General features: G+C 43.7%; 1 protein-coding gene across 1 annotated transcript; it reads right to left on the bottom strand.

Annotated features, from left to right (window-relative positions):
- Nucleotides 1-7,925: 7,925 nt before the first annotated feature.
- On the bottom strand, nt 7,926-11,554 carry LOC108794802 (D-dopachrome decarboxylase-B-like). Its single transcript, XM_018565906.1, has 3 exons — nt 11,364-11,554; nt 9,669-9,844; nt 7,926-8,062 (listed from the first exon to the last, which is right to left on the bottom strand). Exons 1-3 carry the CDS (start codon nt 11,469-11,471, stop codon nt 7,990-7,992), a joined length of 357 nt encoding a protein of 118 aa, XP_018421408.1. The 5' UTR covers nt 11,472-11,554; the 3' UTR covers nt 7,926-7,989.
- Nucleotides 11,555-12,962: the final 1,408 nt, after the last annotated feature.

Raw genomic sequence — 12,962 nt, forward strand, 5'->3', positions numbered from 1 at the left:
AGAAACAATAAGATACAAACAAAGGAGGGGGGGGGGGGGGGATGGGGGGTAGTATTGCACATAAAACATGTCTCCATAAAAAAGGCTACAGGTAACCTGTGATATCTTTTATGTGTAATAGTACATATCGGCCAATACAGATTTCACCAGCACTAAGATACCATGTTAGTGCAAATCCATTTTATTGACAGTTGTCATTGAAATGACAAGCACTTTCGGGGCCGTGCAGGCTCAGAAATGGCATTGCATATACGTACCACAACCTTTATACAGGCATACTAGAATGTGTATATAAAGGTTGTGGTACTTTTATGCAATGTCATTTCTGAGCCTGAAGAAGGGGACCCTGTGCGGCCCCGAAAGTGCTTCTCGTTTCAATGACAACTGTCAATTAAATGGATTTTGCACTAACATGAAATCTTAGTGCTGGTGACATCTGTATTGGAGTTCTGTTGTGAGAGGCGCCATCCACTTTTGGGATATACAGAAAGGAGGGCGGCAAGGTATATGGATACAGCTTTGTAAAGTACATATCTGGGAACCTGTGGCACACTGGCATCTTATGGGGGCATTGTTTATGTACAGAATGTATATCTGGGGACCTGTGGCACACTGGCATCTTGTGGGGGCATCGTTTATGTACAGAATGCATATGTGGGGACCTGTGGCACACTGGCGTCTTATGGGGGCATCGTTTATGTACAGAATGCATATCTGGGGACCTGTGGCACACAGGCGTCTTATGGGGGCATCGTTTATGTACAGAATGCATATCTGGGGACCTGGCACACTGGCGTCTTATGGGGCATTGTTTATGTACGGAATGTATATCTGGGGACCTGTGGCACACTGGCGTCGTATTGGGGCATCGTTTATGTACGGAATGCACATCTGGGGACCTGTGGCACACTGGCGTCTTATGAGGCATTGTTTATGTACGGAATGTATATCTGGGGACCTGTGGCACACTGGCGTCATATTGGGGCATTGTTTATGTACAGAATGTATATCTGGGGACCTGTGGCACGCTGGCGTCATATTGGGGCATTGTTTATGTACGGAATGCATATCTGGGGACCTGGCACACTGGCGTCTTATGGGGGCATCGTTTATGTACGGAATGCACATCTGGGGACCTGTGGCACACTGGCGTCTTATGGGGGCATCGTTTATGTACAGAATGCATATCTGGGGACCTGTGGCACACTGGCGTCTTATGGGGGTATCGTTTATGTACGGAATGCATATCTGGGGACCTGTGGCACACTAGCGTCTTATGGGGGCATCGTTTATGTACGGAATGCATATCTGGGGACCTGGCACACTGGCGTCTTATGGGGGCATTGTTTATGTACAGAATGCATATATGGGGACCTGTGGCGCACTGGCGTCTTATGGGGGCATCATTTATGTACAGAATGCATATCTGGGGACCTGTGGCGCACTGGCAAGTGGTGATTAACTCCATATGATTTGTGATACATTGTGATTAACTCCAATGTTATTTAATCACAAAATATATGTGCAGTGTATACTTTACAAAAAAGTTGCCTCGAGGTGCCATAGCATTTGGGTTAGGCTTGAAGAAAAGGTGGCAACCCTAACCTAATGGATGGCTATGGCAATAAAGATGAGGAGTGCTGTTACATGCTTGGCTGAGGCTCTGAGTATTTGTGAACTGCACTTTATTTACACCAGGATAGACTATCAGATCTAAGGGCCCAGTCAGACCATAAAGAGTGCTTTCCAGAACGTTCGGCCTCTGGAACTCAACCCAGCCGGCACTTTGTTTTGGGGCGGGAGGGGTCATGGGGGTGCATTGAAGTCAATGGCACCACTGCCATGCCTGCCCGCATTGCGATTGCCGGCACCCGAACGCGTGGCAAAATAATGCCTGCGATCCAGTCCAGTGCGATTTGCAAAAAAAGCTGCATGCTGCAACAAAGCAGTGACTCAAGAAGCACATTAAGGTCATGTGGCCTAGCCAGTCTAATCCTAGACCCTAATCCTATAGAAAAGTTATGGAGGGAGCTGAAAGCGACAGCCAAGAAACCTTAAGGATTTAGAGAAGATCTGTAAAGAAGAGTAGATCACAATCCCTCCTGAGATGTGTGCAAACCTGGTAACCAACTACAAGAAACGTCTTACCTCTGTGCTTGCCAACAAGGGTTTCTCCACCAAGCACTAAGTCATGTTTTGCTTGGGGATCAAATACTTACAGGTGAAACTCGAATAATTAGAATATCGTGCAAAAGTAATTGCAGTAATTGCTGCAAAAGGGGCCCAAACCAAGTACTGAGTACATATGCATGCTTCTACTTTTCAGAGGTCCGATATTGTTCTATGTACAATCCTTGTTTTATTGATTGCATGTAATAATCTACTTTTTTGAGGTTGTGGATTTGGGGTTCTTGGGGTTTTCATGAGCTGTAAGCCATAATCATCACAATTATGACAAATCACGGCTTGAATTATCTTGCTTTGCATGTAATGAGTCTCTCTCATATATTAGTTTCACCTTTTAAGTTGCATTAGTGAAATAAATGAACTTTGCACGATATTCTAATTATTCGAGTTTCACCTGTATTTTACTCACTGAACTGCAACTCCATTTATAACATTTGTATCGTGTGTTTTCTGGATTTTTGGTTGATTTTCTGTCTCTATCATTTACAATACACCTATGATAAAAATTATAGACCTTTCATTTCTTTGTAAGTGGGCTAACGTACAAAATCTGCAGGGGATCAAATCATTATTTGCCACACTGTATAGGCCTGGCAAATTCTATGTCCTCTTAAATGTTTATCTAGAAAATATTATAGCTCTTGTATAAAAAATATATCAGAATTCACAAAAGTGTTCAGTCACCATGTAAATGCACAGTTAAATGTATTTATAGCAAACCCTGAACTCCTGGAAAAATCTTTATTTACCGCAGATGGTGTGTTATTACACCAGTAGACAGACACTGCGACTGAGGTTAATTTACTAAAGGAGCAGAAAATGTTGTCTTAACTTAGTGAATAAGGTGAAGCTATGTTCACTTTTAATAACCAGTCCTCTGCAAGGGGATTTTAAAAATGGGATATTTGCTTGTACATAATTGGACGATTGAAGTAAACATAGCTTCAGCTTATTCAGTAAGAAATTTCGTCCAAATTTCGATTTGGAACACAACGAATCGCACATGTCTACTGAACATTCTCCAAAGCGCAAGAACGCTACTAATCGGCCGCACGGGATCGCAAGGCACATATGTCCTGGTGCGATCAAAATAGTGCTTGCATTACTTGAGAGCAGGAATAATGTGCCTTGCAATCCCGTGCGGCTGGAGGGAGTGGCTACGGTGCCATTCACTTCAATGGATCGCCACGCCCCCTCCTGCTCCACAAAAGTGGGCCGGCCGCAATGTGAGGCAGTGCGTTCTGGCCAGAATCGGGCCAGAACGCACTGCATCTGGTGCGAAAGGGCCCTTATACTTTCTATCTTCTGACAAATTAGCTCTAGTTAGTTTCTGTTATGACATACGCAGTAGTCTGCATGTGCATTAGGGATTCCTGAAGTTGTTAATAAAGCTATCAAGAACTACTCACAGACTACAGGATACAACACTGCCCAGTTGTCTTTTGCTAAACTACTCAAACTCTCCCAACAACACAAACACCAATCATTCTGTAGTCCCAAGAACTAGGAGGATTAATATGACTCCTTAAGATGACACAGGAAGTGTGCACAGGACAGCTCTGAATTCCTGTTGCACTTTTTTGCAAATATTGAACAGATATAACAAATCGCTCCCAATGGCATAGCTAACACACCAAATAATAGCAAGTAAGAGAAGTTCATTGTTGAGCTTTACATTCATTTTAATGCAGCATCTACTGCATATTATCTAATGACTTCTCCAAAATGAATGGGCTGCCTGAACACAACATGGTAATGTTTGATGCAACGTGCGTTAATTCACAGCAACTAGATGCCAAAAATGTGAATCAAGCCCTAGTGTTGTATATTGGATCAAAGCCTCATGAGAGTTGCTAAGTTTAACACTGTCCCCTGACATTGTGTGCCTGTGTCTAAATGAGCACAGCAGCATCTGCAGGTAGAGCTCCCCAGACAATCACTTACACACACTGTGCCAAGGGAAAGCTAAACACAAAGAGAGGTTAAAGTGGACCTCCTTTACCCATTTATTTACAATAACAACACACACACCTTTAGAAATGTTTAGTAATGACAATCTACAAACAGATACTTCTAGATAATTGCCGGCTTTGTATTCTTTGTATAACTTATTTCTCTTTTCTTCCCCAGTCTTCTATCAGTGGCCATGTTTACTAAGGGCAGGTTACTAGATCTCCCTTTACTTCCTGTAACTCTGGCACATGTGACTAGGACATGTGACTATGTCATCATCTCAGAGGAGGAAAATGCCTTTAGAATGACAAAAAAGGAGAGCGCCCACTCCATGTGAAGTATTGTTTAATAATTTGTTTTTAAAAAAATAGTAATGTACTCACAAGAGAAAAGTGACACAAGCGTATTCAATGGTTCCCCTCACATGAGACTATCGCCCATCAGAAGCCACAGCACAGCCGAGTCAGCTCACAACCGAAGTCGTCTTCCAACAGCGAGTGGCAAGGGTTAACGCGTTTCTGGGGTACGCCCCCTTCCTCAGAATGCCTTTCCTTCAGATCTCATGAGATTACAAATGAGATTTCCCAGCAATGGAAAATAATGGTTCACGAGAAAAAGCTTTCAATGGTTACCTGCTCGCCATGCACAGTGGTGTGGTGGTTAGCACTTCTGCCTTACAGCACCAAGAGTTCAAATCCTGGTCAGGATGCTGTTTGCATGTGCTTGCGTGGGTTTCCTCACACTCTCCAAAGACATGCTTGAAGGTTAATTGGCTCCTGTCTAAATTGCACTTTGTATGTATGCATGTGAGATAGGGACCTTAGATTATAAGCTCCTTAAGGGCAGGTGTGTATGTGCAACTGTGTAAAGTGGTACGTTGGTGCTATATAAAAACCTGTACTAAATAATAAAATGCCCCATAAGTCAAGACACACAGCAACCCCACAAAATAATTGAGCTATTCTTCACCCTCCAGCATAGTGTGGATTCATCACTTATGTAAACTAACTTGGGACAGGCCAGATCAGGGTATATTTTCTGGGACACCGTGGAGAAGGTAAAAGTCTCTAGACTGTAAAACAAAGAGATGGGGACCAAGACTGGGCCACATGAGTTGCTATGGCTTCCTTTACCTTGAACAAATTAGACTTGTTGCCAATGTTATTAAATAGAAAGATCTTAAAGGAGAACTATGAGGTGAGTGCTTTTCACTCACCTCATAGTTCTAGCCGACCTGTGACAATGAGACTGTCACAGGTTGGCTCAGTAGATCGGGAAGTGAGCGAACACATACCGGCGTTCGCTCACCTCTCGATCCTGTCACAGCTCTCTGCCGTGACAGGGGGAGGGGCTGGATTCCCCCCTCCCCGCTACGATCCTCCAGCGCTGACTGGCGGTACGGACGGGTACAGCTGGCTCTGCCTCTAGGTAGGCAGAGCCAGCTGTCAGTCACGCAGCTGGGCACAATTGTCGGGATCCACTTCAGCGTCTCAGTATACCGCGAGCAGCAGCTGGCGGTATACTGAGCCTAGGGTGACGGGAGGACGCTAGTTTGTGTCCTCCCGTTACCCTAAAGAGGAACTATGGGGAAAAGCCTTAACCCCTTAGTTCTCCTTTAAAGCTGAACTCCAGACACAAAAACTTTCATTGAAATATCTTGCACATAAACCGTGCAGAGAGCAGAGCTGTGGGAAGCTTACCCACTACAGACTGCCAGCTGATAACTACAGGCGGGGCTGGATACAGGACCAGTCACTAGAACCGTAGCCAGCTCCTTTTGTGCCCGATGCAAGAACAGAAAATTGTGTCCATGGCAACAGGGGCGCAGCCAGAAGGGACCCTGTGTGGCCCCGAAACATTGGCTGTTTGACGCATGTGACGATTTAATAAAAAGTGCTTTACTTCTTGCACACATCTTCGAGTGCTGGTGACTTCTATTTGTAGCTACATAGTAGCTACAGCCCGTCACCCTGCACAAGAAGAGAGAGAGCAACAGTGACCGGTATTTATTACAGGAAGCTTCTAGACAGTGGCATCGTTGTTCACTAAATTACTGCACAGATATGGAATAAATACAGAAAAACAAAGCAAGATTCTAGTAAGAATACACACCCACACACCTCGTATGTAGACAATATTTGCTTTTCCTGGAATTTAGCTTTAATGCCAATGTTTTATTTCTAAAAAAAAGTGCTTAGTTATGAGCACATAATACACATTCTTTCAATTTGAAAAGCTGACCATGATAAAAATACGTGGAAAACAATCTATTATACATTTGATAAAAGGATGGAAACATAGAAATTAAATAGAACCCTGAAAACTGATTAGGATTGCACTAGATATGGTTATGTCGTAATTGCTGTATGGTACGTAACCCCAGGGCCGTCCCTATAATAAGGGGACCTGAGGCTACTGCCTCAAGCGCCTAGCTGTTGTTGGGTCACGTGGGGGATGGCGGAAGGCAAAGCGACATGGCCGCTCTGCTGCACAACGTTTGCAGTGTGCCTGCCACCCCCTTTTCCGCCAGAGCGTCGCAAGTTGCTATGAGTCAGACAGGGAGATGCAGAACTCTTACACATCTAACCACATGGCTCTTAGTGGCCTCACTCTCCACCAGCACAACCCCACCACCACCTCGAATGGCAAAAAAGCTAGGGACACCCCTAGCATAACCCACAAATTGAACATACTAACAAATCAGCATGGACCTAGTGTTCGTTTCAAAGCTGAACTCCAGGATAAGTAAATATTGTCTAAATGCAATAGGCATATAGATTCTTGCTTGTATCTTTGAGTCATTTCTGTATTTCGTCCAGATCTGTGCAGTAATCCAGTGTGAAGCTTTGCCCTTGTGCAGGAGCTTCCTGTAATAAAGACCAGTCACTGCTGCTCTCTCTTCTTTTGCAGGGTGACAGGTCTTGTCTCCGCCCCCTCCTGTAGATTTCTGCAGGCAGCCCATAGTTGGTGGGTGTGCTGGGCCCCTCCCACAGCTCTGCTCTCTGCCCAGGATATGTGCAGTCCAGTGATGATGTCACCACTACTTTATAAAACGTACTATCTGGTGCACATAAAGTGGATGTTATATCGTTTGTGCCTAAAAAGAGGAACATATTTCAAAATGAAGTGTTTGTGCCCAGAGTTCATCTTTAGGGAACTGGCCCTAAAGATGAACTCTGGGCACAAACACTTCATTTTGAAACACCAGCCACAGTGCATTCTGGGCCAATTGTGGCCGGAACGCGCTGGATCGCTTGCGGCCGGCCCTGGGGCAGGAGAGGGCATGGTGATGCATTGAAGTGAATGGCACAGCAGCCACGCCCTCCAGCCGCACGGAAACGCAAGGATCATCAACACCTGTGGTCCAGTCAGAAAAAATGCTCCAAGCACTATTTTTTCAGAGCGGATCACAGGCATGGATGTGCCACGCATTCCCGTGTGGTCGATTACATTGCAGGGCTGGAACACACTGTGGCTGGTGTGTACTAGCCCTTACAGTCAGTCCTGTTTGTTTAGCTACATGTTTTTGGCATCACTTGCAAATATATGACATTTTCCATAAGAACTGTAAAGGCAGTTTGCGTGATAAAGATAACAGTGAGGAAGGTGGAATCAAGTCACTCCTCCACACATATGCAGCATCAGTTGTCATACTTTATTAATATAGCGTAGTGCAAGTTAGTAAACGTTTACTCGAACATGCAGCCATAGAAAGCACAACTAAGACATATTGTAACTGCTGGTCCTGATGTTCTCTAATCATGGATGGTATATAAAAGAAATTAAATCCTGGAATGTTTTCCAGTAGAAGATCCTGAACAGCTGTACACTCCCAACATTTGTAAGGAATCATAAATATGTCATAACCGTTCCATTTTTCCCAATCTGCCAAGGCTCCAGAGGTTGGAAGCGCAGTAGAATCCTACAAACAAACAAAAAAACGACCAATAAAAAATAGTATACAAGAAGCTGATAATTGCTTAGAAGATGCTCAGTCCAACACATGAATAGACTCATCACCAGCAAAAAAAACAAAGATAAATATATGGTAGTTCAGGCCCAGTCTTGGTTAAAGGGTATTTATGGTCAAAAACTAAAAAATAAATATGTATTCTATACTGAATTGCCACATTTCATTCTATCCCACTCCTAATAGCCATACCGATCTAGAAGTTTGTAAACTTAGTGAAGATGACACAATTTCATTCAGCACTGTGACTAGGCACTTCATTGTGTCACAACTCTCACAGAGCCTTCTGAACTACAGCTCCAGGTCTGAACAATGCAACATTATCATTGCTTGCTGGAAGCAATGCATGATGGGCTATGTAGTCTTGAGAAATCGAGATTACATCACATCAAGCAGCAGAGAAAGAGATGCAAAGCACTCTGGGAATCCAGGAAGTTGTTGAGGGCCCGTTCACTCCAGACAGTGCGTTCCAGCCCGATTCCGGCCAGAACGTACTGGATCGCATTGTGGCTGGCTCATTTTGTTTTGGGGCGGTAGGGGACATGGCAGTCCATTGAAGTGAACGGCACCGTAGCCACGCCCTCTGGCCGCAAGGAAACGTGTGGCACACCAATGCCTGCAATCCGGTCAGAAAAATGATTTAAAAAAAAAAAAAACAATGGTGCTTGCAGCATCTGTTCTGACCGGACCGCAGCATTTGTTCTGACCAGACTTTGCCGTGTGGCCAATCGCATTGCAGCCGGAGGGTGTGGCTACGGTGCCATTCACTTCAATGCCTCCTGCCCCACAACATAATGAGCCGGTCGCAATGCGATCCAGTGCCTTCTGGAACGCATTGTGTTACTGCAAAGTGCCATAGGGTTCCTTTGAGATACCCCGCACCTCTTCTCTGGTCATTGTGGCCTCCCCTCTTTCCAACTTCATCATGGCCTCCATTGGTCCAACATTATACGCAATGATGTTGAGGGCCTAGCTCCATCCTGATGTGGAAAGGGAGACTGGGGCGCCAAATGCCAAGGGACCATGGGGTAGGGCAAGTATTCCTCTTTATTAGAATCTCCTAAGGCTAAAACAAGCATTATATCCTATATTATTTGTATTTATTATCTCCTCATATATCACGGTACAGATCAGCCCGTGCTGGAACCTCTCACCTGGTGACTTACTACAAAGGAGAGAGGAGAGGAAGTGTATTCAATCTCACTTTAAATCAGTTCATATTTAAAAACTAACATTTCCAATATTAGCAGAATCTAGCTTTTCTTACTATATCTTTGTAGTAACTGAGCCTCATGTATTGTTTGCATTATTCCTGCATGGGACTGAAGGGACAGTTCTAAGCAATGCAGGGTTTCTTGCACCTATAGGGCTTGTTCACACCATGCCCATTAAGCTGTGCTTTTCTGCACATAGAAAACAATTGTGTGGTGGTGTGCAGAAAAACGTAGCTCAAACAACATGATGTGAGCAAGCCCTTAACCTGAGCCCTTACTAGAAGGCAGCCATCACGAATGATCAATTCCCCTTTAAATTTGCCCATTTTCAACAGGTTCTTTACCTGTCAGGTGTGAGACGAAGTTCTTTGGTCAGAAACTCAAAGAACTTCGAGCTGTGCTCTTTATTCTGTTCTGCTGTTCCCACTACTCCAATGGACGAGATGATCAGCTGTACGCATGGTGCTGAAGAGCCACCAATCAGCAAAGATGCTCCTCTCCTCACGATCACATTCACCCTCTAGGGGGGGGGGGAGAAAAAACAGGTTAGTCTGCATTATATCCGAAAGAATCCAACTCTTGTGTTGTTTTGGGCTCCAGCCTGAGCTGCCACCACTGTCTCATAGTTAAAAGCCATTGCATAAAATTTTTGGAGGGTCCCATTTAAAAAGCAGCAGTATTGTCATACCACAGCTATAAAAAGAAAAATACATTATGCATATTTAGATTTACAGTCAGGGGAAATCCCCCCCCTTCATGGTTTCTTGGACCAGGGCCCTGACGTTTCTAGTTGCACCTCTGCCCAAACCTATTATTATTTCACCTTTGGGTTGATGGCAGTAGGTTTCTTATATTTTTTGTATTCCGACACCAGATCCGAGTGCAGTTCACCACCCCCCAGGCATGTGCTATATCCAAAATGCATGTCTTTTTTTTAGATTTTACATTATGAAGGTCAAAAGGGGTTTTCTGCAGCTAAAGTGAGACGTGATTGGCTTTGGCAGGGTTTGAGTAGATCTCTCATGCAATCACAATTTTGCTTGGTCTGACTTTGAAGCAGATGAGAAATTGTAGAGCGACTGCATATACTAGAAATATAATGCTTCTGTGATGTACCTTCAATAAGACAGTTTATCCGCTTTATGTAGCCATCTGTAGGACATGGACCAATGTGGAGCCAGCAGAGTGAGGCCCCATTTACACTTAATTTTGTATAAATGCAAGTTTGCATGCGTTTTTCCAATGTTTACTGCACGTGAGCCCATTCAAATCAATGGGCTGCACATGCACGGCAAAGGAGCTGATGCAGCATTTTCAGATTCAAGCACGTCACTTTTTTTTCCCTGCACTTTTGTGCGCCTTTGACGCACGTCCATGTGCAGGAAAAAGTGTTTTTTCAAGTGTTGCATGAACGTACGCCAGAGCACACGTTCACACAACTCCAAAATGTATACAGGGACTGAAAAAAAGGAACTCCAGGATTTTCAAAAAAGTTAGTCCTTGCAGTGGGGTTACCCCCCGCAAAGGTTAACTGCTCACTTTTGTCTAGGAGTGCAAATAAATATACTCATCTGATCCAACCTGGCTACTAGACCGGTCCGCGCAGCCTTTTCTTCCCCCAGCTTCAGCGGTCTATGACCTGCTGGCATCATTACATCTATGCAAGGTCCATGACTTGCATTACACGCGAGGATGTCAATGACATACCACAGCCAGAGTGCAGGGGCAGAGAGGTGAGCGGTCACCACCGCAGGATCGAGGATCAGGTGAGTATATCTTCTTTATTCCATTCCCTACACCAAAACGAGCAGTTAACCCTTGCAGTGCAGGGTAGCCCCATGGCAAGGGATAACTTTTGAAAATCACAGATCTGCTTTAAATCCATTCTGGCTGGCATAATAGAAATCATTGTTTCCCAGATGTGAAAGCTTGCAAATTATGATGAAATCAACACATGGGGAAGACTTGTGCAGCCAATAAACATTTTTGAATGACACATACAATGAATGACAATGCACTCAGCATGCTTTCTTACTCACTTCCTTAGGTTTGCCCAGAATGGATGCTGCAGCCGAGCACAGCTTTTCAGCAAAGTCTCCTGGAATATCCTGCTGGGGAATATTGGTGTCCAGATCCAGGAAAGGCATGATTGGAGTTGGCTGCACACAGGAAGATGTCGACTGGCAGCTGAACCTGCAATCTCCAAAGTACAAACTGGAAGTTTCTGATTGGCTGACCCCTGATACGCCTCTCAAGTCATGCAATTTTCCTCTTAAAGGTACAGGCGCAAGTAGAAAGAGAGATTGAAATATGCAGATCTGCCACCATGTGTTTCAAGATGAAACTTTCTTACAGGAAGAAAAAGTCTGCGGATACGACAATAGCAAAATATTTTGTTCTTGGTTGGTGGATAATAAAAACTAAATGCAGATATTCAAAATAAATGTGTAATTATATTATAATAACAACAAGAACAACAGTTATTATTTTAAAATGTTTTAATATAAATGCATAATAAATGTTTTAGTTTAATAATTAAGTGATATTAAAGTCAAAAGGATTTTAACCTATTTCAAATGCTGATGAAAGCACTTACAGTGCATGCTGCTCTTTGATGTTTAAAAGTTTTAGTTTCCTGAAGAATCATCTGGTCCCTGAGCACTGGTCCTGATATCCTGTTTTAACCATTTGCTGTCCGGAGCAATTTCTTACTTTTACACACACGATATAATCTGAATTTTTGGCTAGAAAACTGCTTCAAACCCCCAAACAATGATATATTTTCTGAAAGCAGAGGCCCTGTAAAATAAAAAAGATGCTAGTTGCAATTTTTTATGTCGCACGGTATTTGCGCAAATGTTTATCAAACCAGTATTTTTAGGATAAAATACACTAAAATGAAATGTAATGCACAGAAACAGAATCTAATACCCAATTTTTTGGTAAAATATAAAAGATGGGGTCACGTCGGGTAAATAGATACCAAACATGTCAAGCCTTAAAATTGGGCTCGGCCGTGAAGCCGCATAAAACTTCAATGCCCCAAATTTCCCATAGGGGACATTTTAAAAGCTTTTACCCCTCATAAGTTTAGTGCTAACAGTGATTGATGGCTCTAGAAATGATTACTCTCACTCCGACGGTCAGGGCTATATGTAACGTGTAGCGCAATTTTCATTTTTGCATGTAGGCGCACCAACGCATGTTTGCGTATGTATGTGCGTTGCGTGCACATGGGGGCAGGGGACATAAAAATATTTTTTTGCATTTGTAAAATTTTCTTATATGTTACTTTAATTTTTTTAAACACTTTTTTTCACACTAACCTTATTGCTATCACATAGGGGGCTAACATGCCACCATATGTATAAACAATCCGGCGGCTGTATAGATGCCGGATCGCTTGTACATTAACAGTCATCGCCCGGCTGTTTAAAATGACACCAAAAACATGGCTGCAGCAGCAGTGTTCTTGGTTTAACCACTTCTGCAGGCCGCCGTATATGTATGTATTGCGGCCCGGAAGTGGTTAAGGCTGTGACTAGGGTTGCCACCTGTCCCGGATTCAACTGGACTGTCCGGTTTTGAGTCCTGTATGTGCTGTGTCGGGGTTTCAGCTGGCCTGAAACCTTGAAACA

Source organism: Nanorana parkeri, unplaced genomic scaffold, assembly GCF_000935625.1.
Source record: "Nanorana parkeri isolate BGI_ZX_2015 unplaced genomic scaffold, ASM93562v1 scaffold899, whole genome shotgun sequence".
NCBI lineage: Eukaryota > Metazoa > Chordata > Amphibia > Anura > Dicroglossidae > Nanorana > Nanorana parkeri.